General features: G+C 34.3%; 1 protein-coding gene across 3 annotated transcripts in view; it reads right to left on the reverse strand.

Moving 5' to 3' along the window:
- Positions 1-18,946, reverse strand: part of LOC131070931 (proline iminopeptidase-like) — a 248,156-nt gene that overhangs the window by 52,820 nt on the left and 176,390 nt on the right. For all 3 annotated transcript variants that reach the window (XM_058006623.2, XM_058006625.2, XM_058006624.2), the window contains exon 10: positions 15,416-15,490. In XM_058006623.2, coding sequence (XP_057862606.1) covers positions 15,416-15,490 — 75 coding nt within the window. The remainder of the gene's footprint in view (positions 1-15,415; positions 15,491-18,946) is intronic.

Here is an 18,946-nt window from a genome sequence, read left to right on the forward strand (position 1 = left end):
CGTCAAAATAACATCAAGCTTATTTTGTTTAACTTAGAAAAAATTTCATATTTTCAGGTACTTGATGTTAACTAAAGGAAGAGACTTCCAAGAAGGTGTCGATGAAACAAGGAACAAGTTGAAAAGATGACGGAAGGACAACACTCGCACTTCAAGTTGGAATCCAAGGATGAATGGAACAAAGAAGGACTCACACTTCATCAAGACATTCAAGAAGATTAAGTCATACAAGGATAAAAGGCTTTACATCTACATTGGATTTCTTTTGGGAAATCCAAAATCAAAAGATTCCATACCAAGGAGCGATAAGTTCAAGAGACAATGATAATGAAGAAAATGTTCCAATCATCTTGAATATCCTTTGGATCAAGAGAAAATGCCTATGGGGAATCAAATCTGCAAGGCAAGCTGAGGTGGCATCCCAGTCATCAATCAACCAATCCAAGAGTTCCAACTCAGACATGTCCAAATGCAATGAACCAGACTCAACAAGTGGCTCCTATTTTCTCATTGGTTATACAAAGTGTTGTAATTTTCCCATTGGCTGAAAGGAGTTTTTTTTGCAAGTAACCCTAATTAGGGTTTTATCTATTTATCTTGGCCATTGATCTTAAATCAATCTAGGTCATTGCTTTGTAATGGGATGCCTATACAAATCCTCCTCGCATTTGTAAAGGGAGAGATTTTTGAGAAATTGTTATAATAATACTTCTTAAGTGCTAAGACATTATTCATTGTTCAATTGTTGGTGAATTTTGTCTACTTTTGCAAGTTAGCATGGTTTCTCGGCTCTCCATAGAATAGATTTCATTTTCAAGTTGGTAGATTGAATGAAAGATTTGATAGAATTGCTTAATGTGGAATTGATGTGTTCATACTTTTGATTATTGGATGATTCATTTATCGTGCAAAGTTAGCATGAACTAGTAAAAGAAACTTAACTTCTATCACTTTATTCATTGTTCAAGATGTTGGTGAATATGAGTGATATGAAAATCTTTTGATTTCCTCAAAAGATTGCATCGTTCTTGTGTACTTGTTGAATTTGGCAAAGCAAGAATTGGCACTTTTGCAATTTTCGTCTTCGGAGTTCACAGGATTAGATTAAGATTAGAACTATCTTTCTAAACCCTCATCCTTTTGCCTTTTTTTTCCAAGTCATAATTGAAAAGAGCTTATTGCAAAATCATTCCAAAAAGGAAGAAAGTTACAAGAGTCAAGAAGTAGAAAAATCCTTTGATTGATTCACTCCTCGAACAATTGTGTAAGTCCCCCTTGAGATTACCAGCATATCACAACGAACCAACTGAGATGATATGCATTGAACCTAGAACCTTGGAGTCGTCTTTGTGATCACACAGTTCATCTATTTCGCACATAGAAGATTTTGATCAAGAGAGAATAGGATATCTCTGGGTATTTTATTTTGAGTTGCGCGTGCATAAAAAACACACCAAGAGGTTCCAAATCTGCCAATTCATTCACCACATGAGCAATTCATTCTAGAAGTTATCGAGAGGTAGTTATTTGAAGTAAATATTTGTAATTGTCTCCTTAGCTAATTGGCATTTTGGAAGATTTTGAGTAGAGAGGTGTGACATGCCCTCCCTTTTGAAATTTCCTCTCACCACATTTGCTGGTGCAATTGTAACACGAATTTGATAAGTGACACAACACTTTAATTTACTACAAATTATATTTATGATGGTCCCTTTTCTGTTACATATGAATATTGGCAAATTTGGAGAAAGGTTATTAAGTAGATTTGGTTGATATTTATTTGAAGTAAATATTTGTAATTGTCTCCTTAGCTAATTGGCATTTTGGAAGATTTTGAGTAGAGAGGTGTGACATGCCCTCCCTTTTGAAATTTCCTCTCACCACATTTGCTGGTGCAATTGTAACACGAATTTGATAAGTGACACAACACTTTAATTCACTACAAATCATATTTATAATGGTCCCTTTTTTGTTACATATGAATATTGGCAAATTTGGAGAAAGGTAATTAAGTAGAATTGGTTGCCAAATATCATAACACTGCTGTAATTTGTTGTTTGTTGTTTCAAATAGTTGAATGTGACTCTATAACCCAAATAAGGCCCCAGCCCTAAAAGTGTTTGACCCTCCATGCACCTTATAATAAACAAAATTTCATATGCATTTCATGTTTCAATTTTATATCGAGGGAAATATCTTCAATGAACCTTAGTAGTTTTTAACTTGGTGAACCATGTCCCTGCATGTCCATATCAGCTAAAGAGAGGTCATATTTGTTCTCATTAGCTCTCTATTATCCAAATGATGGATCATGGAATGTGATCCAAAACGTTGACGGGAAGAATTTATCAGAATCTAATGCAAAAATAATAGTGACCAGAACTATGGATTGTGGAAATCTGATATCATTAATTGGGTACTATTGCTAATTGTTTCTCACCTGTGTATCTTTGTAACAAAAAGCTTATTCAAGGTCACCTCTAGAAATACCATTCTAGGTTAAGTCGAGTCCAAAGTGAAGAGTTTGCCCACTCTCATCAATTGGCCTATTATCCATCACCCTTTTTTGATGAGCATACATCCACCTTAAAAACAACATTTCCTTGGCCTTGATTTGGACAAATCCTTCTAGAAGTGTGAACAGCGATTTCAGGACCCAACAAGGGCTTCTCTTTTTTCAAATCTTCATTTTCTTTATGACCCTCCATGAACACTTCCAACTTTCTTGTAAGCGTCTCTATAATCTTCCTCAATTGACTCAAGCTTTCCAATGGATTGAGAAATGCTTGTTGTATCTTCTTCCAGCTTAATGAATCTTGCTTTATATCTTGAGGAAAATACTTTCTTCATTAGCCATGCCTCTCATTTCTCTATTATATTCTCAGATGGTTAATTCCTACTACAAGGGAAATAGTGCACCTTCTCCTCTATCACATCCCTTGTTTCAAGAGTGGGAAAACAAATACTAAGAAAGGAGGGGGGGTTGTGGTTGCTGCCAACCAGACCAAAAAACTTGAGAAATAATTTTGAAGTGTAGCCCCTCTTTTATATGGGGGGAGATAGTAATTTAATGAGGGATGGCACAGGAGGAAAAGGACATTGTCGTGCTATTAATAAGGCATGATATCCTCCCCATTGTCATCCAATCTCCATGCTAGAAGAAAAGAAGGAATGATGAGCAAAATATAGACAAAAACAGATTTGTTAAAAAAGTTTAGCAAATAAAACACACTTTCCAGGTGTAAAATCTAGGCTCCAAAACCTTGGTTGGCATCCTCCTTGCCTAAGCCGAAAGGAGAGATTTCAAATAGCCTATGGATGTCCTTTAAAGCTTATGGATGGAGGAATTTCGTCATATGCATAGACAATGCAAGAGGAGTAGGAGGCCAAGGAGTCTTTTGAGTTGTGGACTGATTGGGCAAACAATAAGCTCTCTTTTTTTCTAGCTATGCGATGTCGAGAAGACCAACGAAAAGGCATGCAAAAGAAAAAAGGCTCTAGGTAAGGTAGTGTTCTTTGGATCTTTTTCTATTGATTTTGATCAGAAATTCCTGTGTTTTGTATTCTTGCCACTTCAAAGAGTTTGAACATGGAGTCAATTCCAAGGGCATATAGTTGACTAGCATATTATTAATAATTATAAACCAACACCCCATGATCAGGTGTTTCTCTATTCTTCCAAATCTAATACAATATAGAGATCTGATCTTTGCCAACCCCCTTAGGTGATGCTCATCCACCTGTCCCAAATTTAAGTTTATGCAACTTGAGTGATTATTTGGGCTATATATATATTCATCTTAGAGTTTCACTTATAAAAGGTAAGGGTTATTCTTACCAGTATTCTACCATGCTATAGAGCACTATAACGATGTGAAGGTAAGATATTGTACATTATCATTGTTCACTACATATTGATAAATAGATTATCACTATGTAGGGAGCAGTAATCATGTTTGCTTGAATTTTAGTTGATCATGTTTAAACATGAAATGGGAAGTCCTAAATCTGAATATATAAACTAAATGTGCAAGAACACATGTCATTAGATGTACAGGGAGACTTGTGACTCTATATCTTACAAGGTAGAAATGAAGTAACTACTTTAATAAGTAGAGTATTCATTAGGTAAACCTTTTGAAGCTACTGCCCGTATGATATATGTTCAAAGTTGATATCATTGAATTGCCTGAAGTATATTGGAGTGACTCTTAAACTGAGTTTTAATGGTACAAGTTACCCTTGGTATCAGGGTACTATAATATATAAGATTTATTCTCCTATCATGAATATGGGTACAAACATGCCCATGGAAATGGGTAGAAGTTGCTTGCTACTTGGAGGATTTATAATGACTGTCTCCTTGTAAGGACATTTTGAAGTTTAACTTATAATAAAAAATTTATGTTGCATTGATTGTCCATGGTAGGTTGTGAACCAAAAAGGGGCAGATTTATTGAAAGATCTCCTGCTGTCTAATCACTGAGAATTCTGATTTTCACTTTGTTTTCTGAGTTTTGGATGCTGATTGAGTTTTTCAACTGAATGAAATAAATGCACAATACATTTGACTGAAAACAATCAGAAGAATTGAACTATGAGACCAATAACTGAAGTTATAAATTTTATAGAGGCAAATGGATCATTTACATACCATTTTCTTCAGTAATGACATAATCATGAAGTCTGATCAAGGAATTTCAGACTGTAGACAATCTGATCAGCACCTCTAATAAACACCAAACCCTAACGCCAAGCAAGGAGCTGCTGTAAGGAGCATAGAAGATGGTACAGCTAGGGTTAAACAAGGATTATATGACGAATTTGACTGATGGAAACCTCTGATCTGCTGATGTCACATTAAACCCTTCCCAAACTCAATGCAAATTCTGAATTAGGTCTGAACTGTGTGTGATCTGCCCTCAACAATGCTGATATATGACTGATAGTGCTCCAAAATGAGCCCAGATCTAATGTACATTCCAAAATATGACCCTTGCTACTGCTAATCACTGAAAATAACCTCCCAGCAGCTTGTATTCAACCTGCCATTGAATGCTATGATGAGAAATTGCTTTAACAAGACTGGGGTTTCGTCCAATCTCGGATTTCCAAGGGAGATTTCGTTCCCAAGGCCTGATCTCTGCATGCAAATCATGCTCCAGAGCTCTGTTCTCCAAATTCTGCTGTAAAAAATGATTTTACAATAATGCAAAATGGCCTCCAGTATGTCTTTTTATTGACTCTAAGCCCTAATTTGATTTTAGGGTTGCAAAACTTTATTTAAATAAAGTTTATTAAACTTTATTTAAATAAACTTTATTAAACTTTATTTCATCATCTTATTAACTTTATTCATTCCCTTATATCTCCCTCAAGATGTGCGGTCTCCTTAGGCTCCCCTTTCTTAATAAAATTAAGTTGTTTTAAAAACAACTTAACTCATGTCTCCTAATCATCATGGCACAAGGGGGGCTGCTTTATTATATGGATACTTTATTAAATTATTAAGATATAAAGTAATTTTATATTTTCACTTTATCATTATTTATTTATTTATTTAATTCCAACTTAAGAAATTATTTAATATTTCCCAATTTATTCGTAAACTGCTCATCTGGACTCCAAACTGAACTCCGGCTGATGCTACCTGTCCAAGGATGATGACTGATTGAAGCAGGTGAACTAGCAGTGTTCCCCTAAAAGGTAGGAATCCTCCTAAAAAGTAGGAGACTGGCTCCAATCATCTGGGAATGCTCAAAAAATAGATCCTGCTCTGCTTCGAGGCCCTCCGGGTGGTCAACCAATCAACTAGTAGTCCTCCCTAAAAAATAGGACCCCTCCCTAAAATTTAGGAGATGGTCTCAAATCATCCAAAATAGTTCGTAGACACCCTGGGACCAACTCCCAGTCATTGCCTAAAAAATAGGGAACCCTCCTAAAAAAATATGAAAAGCCATCTAAGTGTCTAAAATGGTTTACAAAGCCCCTTGCAAAGCTCCATGATCACTGGATGGGTCCCCTAACCACTTTGCTGACCTAAGGGAACTCTGATAGTAGGCCAACCACACTCATCTACCTGTCTCCTAGAAAAGGGACATTACATTTATTACTGAGTTATAAAGAGTTTGTTGTGAGGGTTCCTTATTGTGGCCTCATTGATGCATGTGGTGTTTTTTTTTTTTATATTAGAAATCGAGAGACCAAAAATAGAGTTTATACAAAAGAGATCAAGGGAGGCAGGGCCTCAACCATCAAACAGTGAAACCAAAAAGACTAACCGAGTAAATCCATAATATAATGTGATTATGATACTTGATATCATTAAATCCTATTATAGTAGAATGTCATTTGGGGCCATTTTGGGGTATTTTCAATTTTCTTTTTTCTCGTGATGCTATTATGACCATTGCTACCTTATGCTTTTCTATAGGAGGGCACATTTTGTATTAAATAAACTGTTGTGCATAAATTTTGGGGCTGGACTATATTTGACAATTTGTCCATATAAGACACTATTACAATCTAAGGTGTATTGTTTAAGGTGGATGTGTAAAATTACAACTAAGTTTTTGCAACCAACTGTCAGACTAAATTTGTCAAACATTTTGATTATCATTGTGAATGATAAGTTCTTGTTTTTTCTTGCAAGTTTGTATGTTTCAGGTTTGTAGTAATTTTAGACCATCGTAACAATGTGTAATATACATAATAACGTAATTAAGCTTATAGTGAAACTACACATCAAAAATCAGAAATCTGTCATTCTGTTTCAGAATTAGAGGCAGAAATACAGTAATAGAGGTCTGTACTGACTTGTACTTGCAAATGCAAACTTTGCATAACACAGACCCTTGAACCACCAATCTCCAGTGAGTATAGTTATTCCCAATGCTTCCATGCTAGCTTGGAATCTTGTAAATTCTCCACCAAGGCCTTGATGGCCACTGTATCTACCCATGGCCAATGGCGGATCTGCACAAATCCTCACACCAGATGGAGCTCCTTTTTGCCCAGCAATCTACAATGTTATTACTTCTATTCTCACAGCCCCTGATATGCATTGGTTGGTCTTTTAAATGCCATTTCTGATCATTAAACCCATTGACTCAGCCTTATTGTCCTTAGTTCTCACTAAACATTGTCCTTAGTTCTCACAATTTGCACTCAATATGGCCACCCAACTAACATTAATATCACGCCCAGCTTGAAGAAATACTTAGGCCCAGCAGTGTGAGGCATTCTTCAAATCCCATGTCCCAGTATATTTGTGCCCAATTTGCAATATCTTACTCATGCCATCCCAGACTCTTTTCATTTACTTGCCTAGTCAAAAGGATTAACAGCATATAGCTTGTCTTTTCATACCATCTCAATGCCCATCACTGATATCCATCTCCAACCTTGGCAACGGTGTAAGTTTCCTGGCAACTTCAGTTCCAAAACTCTGAAATTTTTCTTTGCAAAAGTCTTCAAAAATTTCTAAAAGTTTCAATCGTTAAATCCTGCGAAAAATCTGAGCGGTCTCCCCTGCGACTAGCTAGGGTAGAATCTTAAACCACTAAACCTAGTATCCCTTAGGATTTCGTCCTAGGGTTTCCCCTCCACAAGAAGCTCCAAAATTCAAATAGATAAAATAAAGCCAAGAATAGTGAAAATGAGCTCCACAACATTCTTTTATAACACCTGGGCAACATTCTCAAAAACCTTTTAAAATTCCTGCTCTAAATAATTCATTAAGTCTAAATATAAAGTAACTTTAATTTTTCCCTTTTAATTATTAAACTTAAGTCGCTTTATGATGCTTTATTATATTAATTAGATAACATTACCCTTAAAAAGTACTTTATTGGCTAATATTAAATAATCAATTTAAATTATTCCCTCACTGCGAGACTTTAGCCTACGGGAATAAAATAGCTAAGTGGTCTTATCGACTACTCCTCGGAAGGGGAGATTACAAGATGATATTTTTAATTCTTAGCTAAGTATATAGATTGTTGATGATTGGGATTGTCATATGTAAAGATAATTCAAGAACCTTGTCCTAAGAAATGTACCATCTTAACTTGCTAAGCTGATATGATAGGTAATATCATATAAAGTTGTGATTTGATTCATCCACATGATCTACCTTTGTTAAGTTAGTTCCTACCTTCTTAGGGAAATTATATATATCAAGGTCAACAATCTTAGTGCGCTACACCTTGCTAATATAGACAGCAAGTGGTGATACTATCGAGTATTTGTATAAATTATCTTAACTTGGTAAAAGACATGTCCTCATCCCAGTTTTTAAAATCCTTGGAGAACTACATGTGACTTCAATCCCATTTGGAAGTAGCTCTATGACCCATGTTTGTAAGAAAGGGTTTGGGGTTGTTCCTAAACTTGACTATCTCTTCCTTTATAATATGCTTCAACTTGGGGCTAAATTTGCATTAGATGGTAGTGATCTTACCTCCAATTAATATGTACCCACTGTATGGGTCTAAGCTAATAAAAGGTAATCCATCATCATCAAACATAACTACTCTTAGGTTTAGCGTGTTTGCCTTTCCAAAATCTACTCCAACCTTGGACGAATGTTTAAAGTCACTATTGTTGGGATTTGTCATGAGGTGAAGGTGGGAGAATGCCTCTAATATTATTTGAATTAAAACAATCAATGTTTTTGCATTGATCCCTATGGCCTTGTGTCTTAGATTAGTGAGGTATGGAAAGGCATAGGCTGGCCTCTATATCTAGTGAGGTCTATTCTTCCAAGAAATAAGGGCTTGATAAACTTTGCCATAATTTGGCTATAAAGGAGTTATGGAAACCTACTAACTTTTATTTAATGACAATGTTGACTTAAGCCATTATGATTTGTAAGTGTGAACAACTCTTAGTAGGTATGGATGGTTTGCTTGCTCTAATTATGTACATGAATCTATGTTGAGTTTAGGATTGACTCCCTGGGATGGCCTTTGCCAACTATGGGCAATTAATGGTAAGCATTACCAATTATTAGAATATTTTTAGTTAGCTATTTTTAGTTCGTCTATTAATGGTCATTTAGGGGTTTTTATTTATTAGTTTATTTTTGGCTTCTATCTTTAGAAGACGTAGTTCTATTTTTTCTTAGTGTGAAGCTCTTGTAATTGCATTTATATGTACTTGTAATTCATTCAATAAAGTGCACAATTGATTTTTGGTTTCATGGTATCACAGTAGGTTAAGATTGGTTGGCGAATTTTTTAAAGTTCATGCTTCTTTACCTAGAATTTTTTTTCCAGAAGTTTTAATTGATTTTTTAATGAAAATATCATTGTTTTGATATTTGATTTTTTCAGAAGAAAATCGTGGGCTCCTTTGGCCACGTTTTTGACTTGCAATTTGGGCACAGTCTACCTAGGGTTTGACGGCCTAAGGCGCGTTTACCAAAACACAGGTTTGAAGGTCGTTTTTTTTTTCTAAAGTTCGTGTTTGCATTTCGCAACGATTTTTACCAGTGTGTTTTTTGTGCATTTCTTTTTCGGCATGATTTTTTCAGACGTCAGTTTTTTTTTGTGCACGATTTTTTTTTGGTGGCGCATTTGTGATTTGGTGGCGCATTTCCTTCGCCGCGATTTTTCGGGTGTTTTTCTTTACGCCAATCTTCTACTCAACTCACAGTCTTCTCACCTGCACCACAAGGGTGTTCGCCACAATTTTTCTAGGCATCAATGAATTTTCTATGCACGACTTTCACAATTTTCTTTTCTTTTTAGACAAATTTCGTTATTTTTTCTAATGGCACCTAGGGTTTCTAGGTTCTTCGATCTACAGCTTGTTTTTTTTCTAAGAATTTGTGCAATCAGATTTTTTAAAGTTGGAGTTTGACCTCGTTTTTCATGCATAAGAAAACGTACGGATAATGTCATTGACCAACATCATGTTGGAAGGTAATTAGCGCTTCAATGACAAGAATTACAACATCTAGAAGCAGTGGATGCTTTCGATTTTTGAGTACCGGTGCCTTGAACAAATTGTTCTAGGTAAAGAAACTCGTCTGGCAATAGTGGGCGACGACCAGACCAAGTTTGATAAGTGTAGCCGAGAAGCGGTTATGCTGCTAAAGTTATTAGACATCGATGATATGTTTCCAAAAGTGCCATCAAGCAAGAAAGTTAATGAGATTTGGGATCACTTGAAGAATCTTCATGAGACATTCGACAAGAGCCGAGCATTCTTTCTGATGAACATGTTCTCAATTATGATGGATGAGATGATGTCACTACAAGAACATCTTACGAAGATCAAGGAAATACATGACCAATTGGAGGCTGTTGGTCGCAAGATGGAGGAAGAAGATATGGTCGTTATCACATTGAAGAGCCTGCCCAGGTCCTACGAACACTTACTGAGATGCTCAACATTACGTCCACTAATGTTGACTTGAAATTTGATGCGTTGTGCAATAAACTCTTGCAGCAAGCCAGGTGGAGACAACAGTTTGGTAGCAGCATTGACATGGCTAGTGTGGAATAGGCGTTTACTGCCATGGACAAAGGCAAAGGTGAGTCCACTCAGCAGAAAGGACCGCGCAACCCTGAGGAGGGGTTTTAGAAGAACATCACTTGTCATTATTATGGTGGACTTGGACATATCCAAAGGTTCTGCAGAAAGAGGTCTGATCAGAAGTCCAACTAGGGAGGATCTCAAGAGCGAAGCAAACTCATGTCATAGAGCATTCTGAAGAGAAGAAGTAATCAGCCTTCTATGCCTTTTGATAAGCAGATTTTATAATCAGTTGGGTAGTTGATAGAATGACCATTAAGGGAGGGTATTAAAATATTTTTAGTTAGCTAGTTTTAGTTCGTCTATTAATGGTCATTTAAGAGATTTTATTTATTAGTTTATTTTAGACATCTATCTTTAGAAGACGTAGTTCAAAGATGTAGTTCTATTTTTGCTTCAGTTTGTTGAAGCTCTTGTAATTGCCTTTATATATGCTTGTAATTCATTCAATAAAGTACACAATTGATTTTTGGTTTCACCAATATGGTATGGTGTTTTATCGTTGTCTATTTGGTTGATGATTGTGTGCTAAGCTTTATAATTGGAATATATCAAAAATCTATGTACTCGTAAGTAGAATATTATCTATTATTTTTGTTGATTTATATTAAATATTGTGTTTCCAAATAATAATTAAATGAAGTGAATGGCCTTTGTTACCCACGTGTTGGATGTCAACCTTGTGACCTATAGGACCGTTGTATAGTGTAATGGATCCCTTTGAGGTAATGTAATTGTCTTAACTAAACTAAACTATAAACCCTTTAGACACTAAATTTAAGAGAAATGTTTTTGTACCCTCTAATGTCAATACTGAACTAAGATCAATACGGGAGCTGAGTTCTTGACATCATAACTAAGGTTGAGGAAGGGACTCTACAAAGGCATAGGAGGAGAGTAATTGTTCTCTCAATGTTGCTTGTCCCACTCATCTTAAGGTGATCATCGTAATTGTAAAGCCTATGACCTTATATATATAAGCTTATCGTTGCTCCAGCATGACAAGAGTCAAGGATCATGCTCTACCAAAAGAAGTGTTAAGACATATCATAAGGTTAGTTAACACATGTTGGTGATAGATACTAGGAGTTTTCCAATTTTTAGGGGTTTAGATAGGATTTCGTCAATGGCACGCAATGGATGTAAGATCTACATGTCGTAGAGGTTCAATATTGGCATTGACATATAAAAAGTAATGTCCATCTCCTATGATGTTTTTTCTTCAGGTATAGTTTCTTGATTTTGATTGTTAAATACAATTAGGTGTTTGATAGTATACGCATTAGTCTTGGCTCCCGAATAAGAACATAAAACATCCTAATTATGTAATTTATACAAATATATGATAAAATAGATTATTAATGGACTTGGAAACCTTATTAATGGCCTTGGCAATGTGTGTGCATGAAATGGCACTTTTGGTAGATGTGCCAAAATGCTGCCAATATTCTTTAGCAACATAAGTGAAAAATGAAATGTGCCATAGGGGCAAATCCATGTGCTTTTGGTGTCTTAAGTGAAAATTGCCACCAAAAGTACCAAATGGCACACCATGTGTGCCAAAGTGCCAAATTAGCCTTTAGGAGCACCAAAAAGCCATAATTTTGCATAAACAATTTGTTTATCATCCTATTTGAAACATCAAAAAGTTCCTTTTGAAGGCTACAAGATTATACGATATTGATTTTATTCTAAGTACAAAGGATGGATGAAATTATAATGAAGAATAGGTATATATTGATTTTGTTCAATTTTAACAACTAATCTTTTGTTTAAAGGAATTTGAGCCTAATACAACTTTTAGAGGAAGTCAAACTAGTGTTCAATGTGTTTAGATTCTAGAGAGTACAAATATGAAGAAAGTATCAAGTGATCACCTAGATGCTAGAGCAGCCAACACAATCCTCCAAGCGATTGCTATTTTGAAAGTGTGTGAACAACTATGTTTAGATGATGTTTAAAAAGAGAATCAATTTTGTATAAAACAGTTATTTTGGGATATTTCTACAAATATATTTTATTTTAGTTGAACTTATTTCTAGAGCATAAGCCTTATCTAGAAGAAATACATGTAAGTTTTATTTTGAAAACAATTTTATATTTAGGAGACATGTAATTGTGTAAAAATGGTACTTTCAAAGCCCATATTTATGGGTATTTTCTTTGGACAAAGTAATTGTAATTTTGTTACACTTTGTGTGACAGTTTATTGTTCAAACTCTATTTCTGTGTGATGAAATTGTTATGCTAAATGCAATTTTTTCATTTCCATTGAATATCGTTTTGTGTAAGGGATTTCATTTATTGAATATAGATTATCAATATTTGCAAGCGTTTTCTTGTGACTATTATTAATTTGAGTGTTCGTAGCCTTGCATACAGTAGTTGGGTATTTTGACTTGTGAAGTCTTGTCCTGTGTATGTGATCCAGATATTTAATTCAGCTCTTGTTTGCACATACTTTCTATTGTCTCCAATTCAACTATAAAGTGTTTGTATGTGTTGTAATGGGTCAATTTGTTCAGTCACAAAAGATACTAAATCTTTTGTTTACCTATTGATGAACTGTTAAGTCGTGTGCTCATATCCAATAAGGAAATGGATGCAGCAGATTAATTTATTTTCTATTACATGTTGAAACCCCCAAAGCAAACTATTTACATGTGGAAACTGTAAGTTTGTCCAAAAACTAGTCTTCTAGGGTTTTAGTGAATTTTTTGTTTTACAAGGGAGCTTTACCCTTATAATTTGAAGTAAGGTTTTACCTTATACATTGTTCTTTTTTTTGTTGTCTATAAAAGGACAATTTAAAATAATAACAAGTTGCTTGAAGCTTCTGAAGTTTTATAAAACACAGACAAATTCCCTACAATATTGTAAACTAATACAAAAATTTGAGATAAATTACTTCCTTATAAGAAGTAATGCTTTGCATATTTTGACTCATGATTCAATTGATAAGTTTAGCATAAATCCTTGCAATAGAGAGAAGAAACTATAAGATAGACTTCCTTCCAAATTTAGAAAAAGGGATTTGAAAGTAGAAGTTGATGATATGAATAATGTGGTACCTTAGCAATTGAATCCTTGGATATATGATGTAAGGCACGTATGTGCAATACAAATTGGAATTGTGAAGCATGTCATGTTCTTGGATTTGGTGGGTGATGATAAACTTTTCCCAAAAGGAACATTGGTCCAAATAATTTCAACCAAAAGAAATTATGTTTGAAAGATCTTGCACCAAGTAGAATAATGCTTGGAATAATATTGAGGGGTTAACATGTCACATTTTATTTATAAATCCCATCTTTATATCAGCTTCTCTTTTTCTACTGTGGCATTGTAAACATAATATATAATACTATATTCACTCATGCAAAATCAGAGGCACAAATCTATATACTCAAGAAAATAAATTACAAATAGGTTCGTGCTAAGTTTTGGTTTTGGTTCAGGTCTTCGTTTGATTTCACAGATTCAGTTCTTAGATCTGGCAAATGTTTTAGGGAGTTGGGTTCGTTCATACAAAAAAACATATAAAAGTCAGACATATACACATTTGTAATCTAAAAACAAAGAATATTAGAATCAATATACATATTTCCAAATATTCTTAATATATGAAAATATTTACGAGCCTTATACGATATTAATGAAATTATTATATAATATAATAATAAAATTATAAATGAAGTTCATATTCACAAATATTAATATTAATATAATAATAATTATAAATAATGTTAATAGTATTAAATATTATATATAATTATTTTCAAAATTATTTAACATCCAATATTGATAACTTTAATAAATTGGATTATAGGTGATTAAAATTAAATTTATGATTTTATTGAGATTTGAAGTAATATCAAAACAAAAGCCCGCTCGAACTATTTGAAATAATATTTGTTGGTGCTGGAGACCCTGTAGAATGAGACAAAAAAAAAAGACACATGTCGATTTCCCATTTTTTTGCTGTCCAAGAGAACCAAGGGGAACACAAAGCAGACACCTGACTTTCCCTAGTCGGGATGTATTCTATCAATTGCAGACAATCTACCTCTATGTTTTGTAGCATCCTCTATAAATGCCTGAGCATTGGACGCCACTCACAAAAACCCATTTTTGACTTTCCTAGTCACTGCCAGTGAAAATAAAAAATTAAAAACAAAAATAAATATTATAAAATAAAAATAAAATAAAAACTATTTATACGGAGATTCTGAAAAGATTTCTTTTGGTTCTTGAAAAATTCACCTAGGTTTGTCCAAAATGAATCCATAGTTTTAAAACATCTCTTGAATGAACACCACTTGAATTGACCAGGATCCAAGGCTTTGGTCTATGAACCCAGTAACATAGGGATCATGTCATAAAAGCTCCAAAACCTTGTTGAGAATAGATAGCAATCTGATCATGCAATATAATTTTTGTAGCCTTAGTTGCTTTCCTCTAGTTTAAGCTTTTAACATAAAAAATAAGGCTTAAATCTGTACAAAACATTTCCTGAACTTCAGACATTCTAGGGTAAAAATTTTGAGTTTTAGCTGTAGATCCCTTCCTTATATGAACTTCTCTCTTCGAACGTATTGGTAAATCAACACACAACACGAGCTCTAGTCATAAAATAACCAGTGCCTGAAGCTATATGATTGAGAAGACAATTGTAACACATAAATCATTAAAGGTCCAAATCTTTCTGCAAAATAGAAAATTGAATTGTGCTAAAGAGATTTTTAGTGTAAAGCTGTTTCCTTCTGGTTGAAGTTATAACATAGAGGTGAAGCTTTAAAGAGAAAATTAACTACATAGTAATAAATTCTAGAGTAAGATTTAATCATCCTAGAATATGCACTGTAAACATTACCTTGAAATCAGCTTCAGGCCATGCTTTGTGAAGATCCCATGCAGTCATCATTGGGCAAACAACATCGTATCTTCCCTGTGATTAGTCACATCATGAGAAAGTTTATGTTAGGTAGCCCATATGTTATCACCATCCCTCTTTCATAGAAAAGATAATGATTTGTAGAAAACATATGGCAAAATCTAAGTTCAATTAACGCTGACAACCTTCTTCCATAACAGCAAATATATGGTAAAAAATAATCTCAGCTGGGTGATGAAAAATAAGTAAAAGGAAACAATAACTTCCATTTAATCTGTAGTAACTTTATTCAGATAGGCTTCAAGAATGACAAATCGATGTCACCATTCAATAGCAACACATTTTGGCAATGCTTTATAAATAGTTTTCAACCATTCTATTTTGAGTATCAAACGAGGTTTCAAGGAAAACCCAACAGAGCTCAGCAATGCACTTAAACTATAGATCAGTTGCACTATCTCAATCAGTAACATCTGCAATTATATATCAGTATTGAACAACACATATGATGATTATCTGCTTTCCTTCTTTTGATGGTACTGCTTCCTTTCAGCATACAGTTTCATATGCCTCCAGCCATAGCAATAGCAGAAATTTGTCTGTACTGTTTCTCTTTGCTTCAACTCAAGGTGGCATTCTATTATCAATGATATGCATCTGTCTATTTTAGAGCTGTTATTCCTTATAGCAAAAAGAAAGGGGTTTGAAGGAAGATATGTTTATCAATTATCCTAAATATTACCAAAGGTATAAACTAACAATTGGCAAAAAGCTCAGAATGAGTTTCTGCCAAAGAAGTTAAACAGACCATGGTGTTTTCTCAGCCACCAACGTTGCTAGAGATCCCCATAGGAAAACTACCAATTCTTTGGAGAATCATTTCAAAAGTTTGCATCTCTTCACCTCTCTCAATCTGTTCTCCATGTAAATCTAGATACTATCAAAACTATTTAGATATTGTGCTTAACATAAACTAAAATGTAACCTAAGTATTGAGGAAAGAATTTAACAATGTTGGAAGGTCTGTTATGGTTTGAAAACCCACCATAGAGAAGCTGACGTTTGAAAATGAGATAAAATATTAAAAAAGAAAACCTTATTTAGAAGTCTTGCAAACCCTTGGATCCTCTACAGCTGTGAATTTCGAGGAAGGATCCTAATCAATGAATTATGGAAGAAAACTGAGGAAATCCAAATGCAATTCATTATTTATAAGTTAACAATAAAATCAATGCACCTCACCCTATTGACAAGTTGCTTACAGTAACGTGCACATCCTTGAGCAATAAGGATATAGGCATACCTAGGGTAATAGAATAAATACTAAAAAGATATAGAATAATAAGTGGAGCTAATTCCACTCCAAGTTAACTTACTATTATATGTTACTCTGTTTTATAACTATCAAAAGATAACTTTGAATAGTCAAGATGGTTGATGATAAATATGTTAACATTTTAATTTGTCATCTTCAAGACAACACAAAATGGAAGTGTGTATAGTAGAATCATTCTTCAAACTATAAGGGAAAGCTCCCTAAGACCTAACTAAAACTAAAACTAATAGAATTTACAAGTATGCACATTGTACAAGATTTCATTTGTGGAGAGTGGGGATGGGGGACGAAGGGGTTGGGGGAGTTTCATAAATGTAAATTGCTAGTTATGTTTTTGCCCTAAATGCAAGTATCGACTTGTCGTTAGCCAAGGCCTGCATCTAGATTTTCAAATTAAATAAGGATAAACAATTTAAGCACAAACAAGAACACCTTCCTATTGGCTAAAGGAAAAAGGTTAGTATTCAACTTAAACAAATATCTCCTGGCATAACATCAATGGATGTTGATTTCTCACTAAAACCGAGACTAGTAAATCTATATCAACAAGAAATGATTAAATGGATGAACATCACACGATACCACAAAATAAATTGCTAAAGGAATACTCAAAGTCATTATTTTAATGAATAACAAGCATCAATGCAAAGCTTGACAAGGTTATTCAATTCAGTTTAACTTAAAAAATTACAAACATTGGTTCAACAAGCTCTAGATAACATTAAAAATAACTGAATGATTTTAAAAACATAAGCTTTACATCCACGATACTTAACTACACACAAGCACAATGACTTGACTTCAATTTTCGAATGAATTTTTTTAACATAAGCCTAGTACCAACTCTTAATACAATCTACATGCTCAGATAATTTATTTATAAGCTCTCTAGAAGAAGCTTTTAGGGCTCAAATAATAATAAATGTATTTTTAAAGATTTGATTTAAAGCAAACTGATCCTTACTAATTGAAAAGAGGAAAGAAAACCCTTCAAATAGCCTAAAATAGACTCCCTACTGCTTTAAATCTACTTTCCCCTTGACAAAGGCCAAATAGAAAAGGTGGTGCCACATTTCTCTTGCTTTTTGCTTTGTATTGCTTAGCTTGGGTACTGATTTGGAAATAGGATGACTAAAGCAATAAGGTAGGATTATTTGCTAACTTAGAGTGCTTTCCTCTTTGATGCACTTTTATAACACCACTCCCACCTAAGTGCCGCTTTCCACTGGCAATCTCACTATGGAATTGTGCCTTGCTCTTTTTAGCAATTCTTTCTGTCAGTGGAACTCGTAATGTCCTTGCCACCTTTGATGCACTTTTCAAAGGGCATTGCCAAGTGAAAAGCGCAATTGCCCTTTATCTTTGAAGATACTTTTGTTTAGGTGTTATTTTGCTTTATGAATGTCAATTGAATTGCCATTTTGGAATGCCGTTGCTCATTAAAAAGAGCAGCCTTTTTGTTTCTCTTAAATTGACTTCATGCTAGTTGTGGGTTTTTATCATCACTTGCCACTAGAGTCATATTTTAAGAATGACACTGCCATTGAAAAAGTGTTTATCACTTCTGTTTTTAAATCATCTTCATGCTTTGCATTTTTTCACTCAATGTTAGCAGCTCAAATTGGAGTTTTACATTGGCACTGACAGTTCAAAGTTAAGGTTTCCCTTTATACTTAATCTCCTTTGTTGGTTGTGATTTCATCAAACATTAGCCACTTTGGGTAGATTTTTTAATTGACTCAACCATCTTGATTGACATTTTCTCTTGGCATTTCCAAATTAAGGTGAGAATATTTTGGTGCCACAACACCCAATCCTTGAAGGCTTGCATCCTGCATTCTATTCCAGCCCTATAGCACTTCTAGTTGTGAGAGAAACTAGAGTGCTTTTGAGACCATTCACACAAGAAAGCACAACAAAGTGATTCAAAAGTGCTCGAATAACCACATGTTTGTGTGGTGCAACCTTCATCTACATGAAAACAAGGTATAGAGGTGAGATACACATGATTGATCCATTTTTAGAGTGGGTTGTTAAGCTTGAGAATGTGTAAGAATCCTAGTTCCTATATCTTTGAGAAATTATATGATTCCAAAAGAGCAATTGGTTTATACATATGTAGTAACAGAAAATTAAACTAACTGAGAGAGATAGACTATTCAACAGCAATGTTA

This window comes from Cryptomeria japonica, chromosome 1, assembly GCF_030272615.1.
Source record: "Cryptomeria japonica chromosome 1, Sugi_1.0, whole genome shotgun sequence".
Lineage (NCBI taxonomy): Eukaryota > Viridiplantae > Streptophyta > Pinopsida > Cupressales > Cupressaceae > Cryptomeria > Cryptomeria japonica.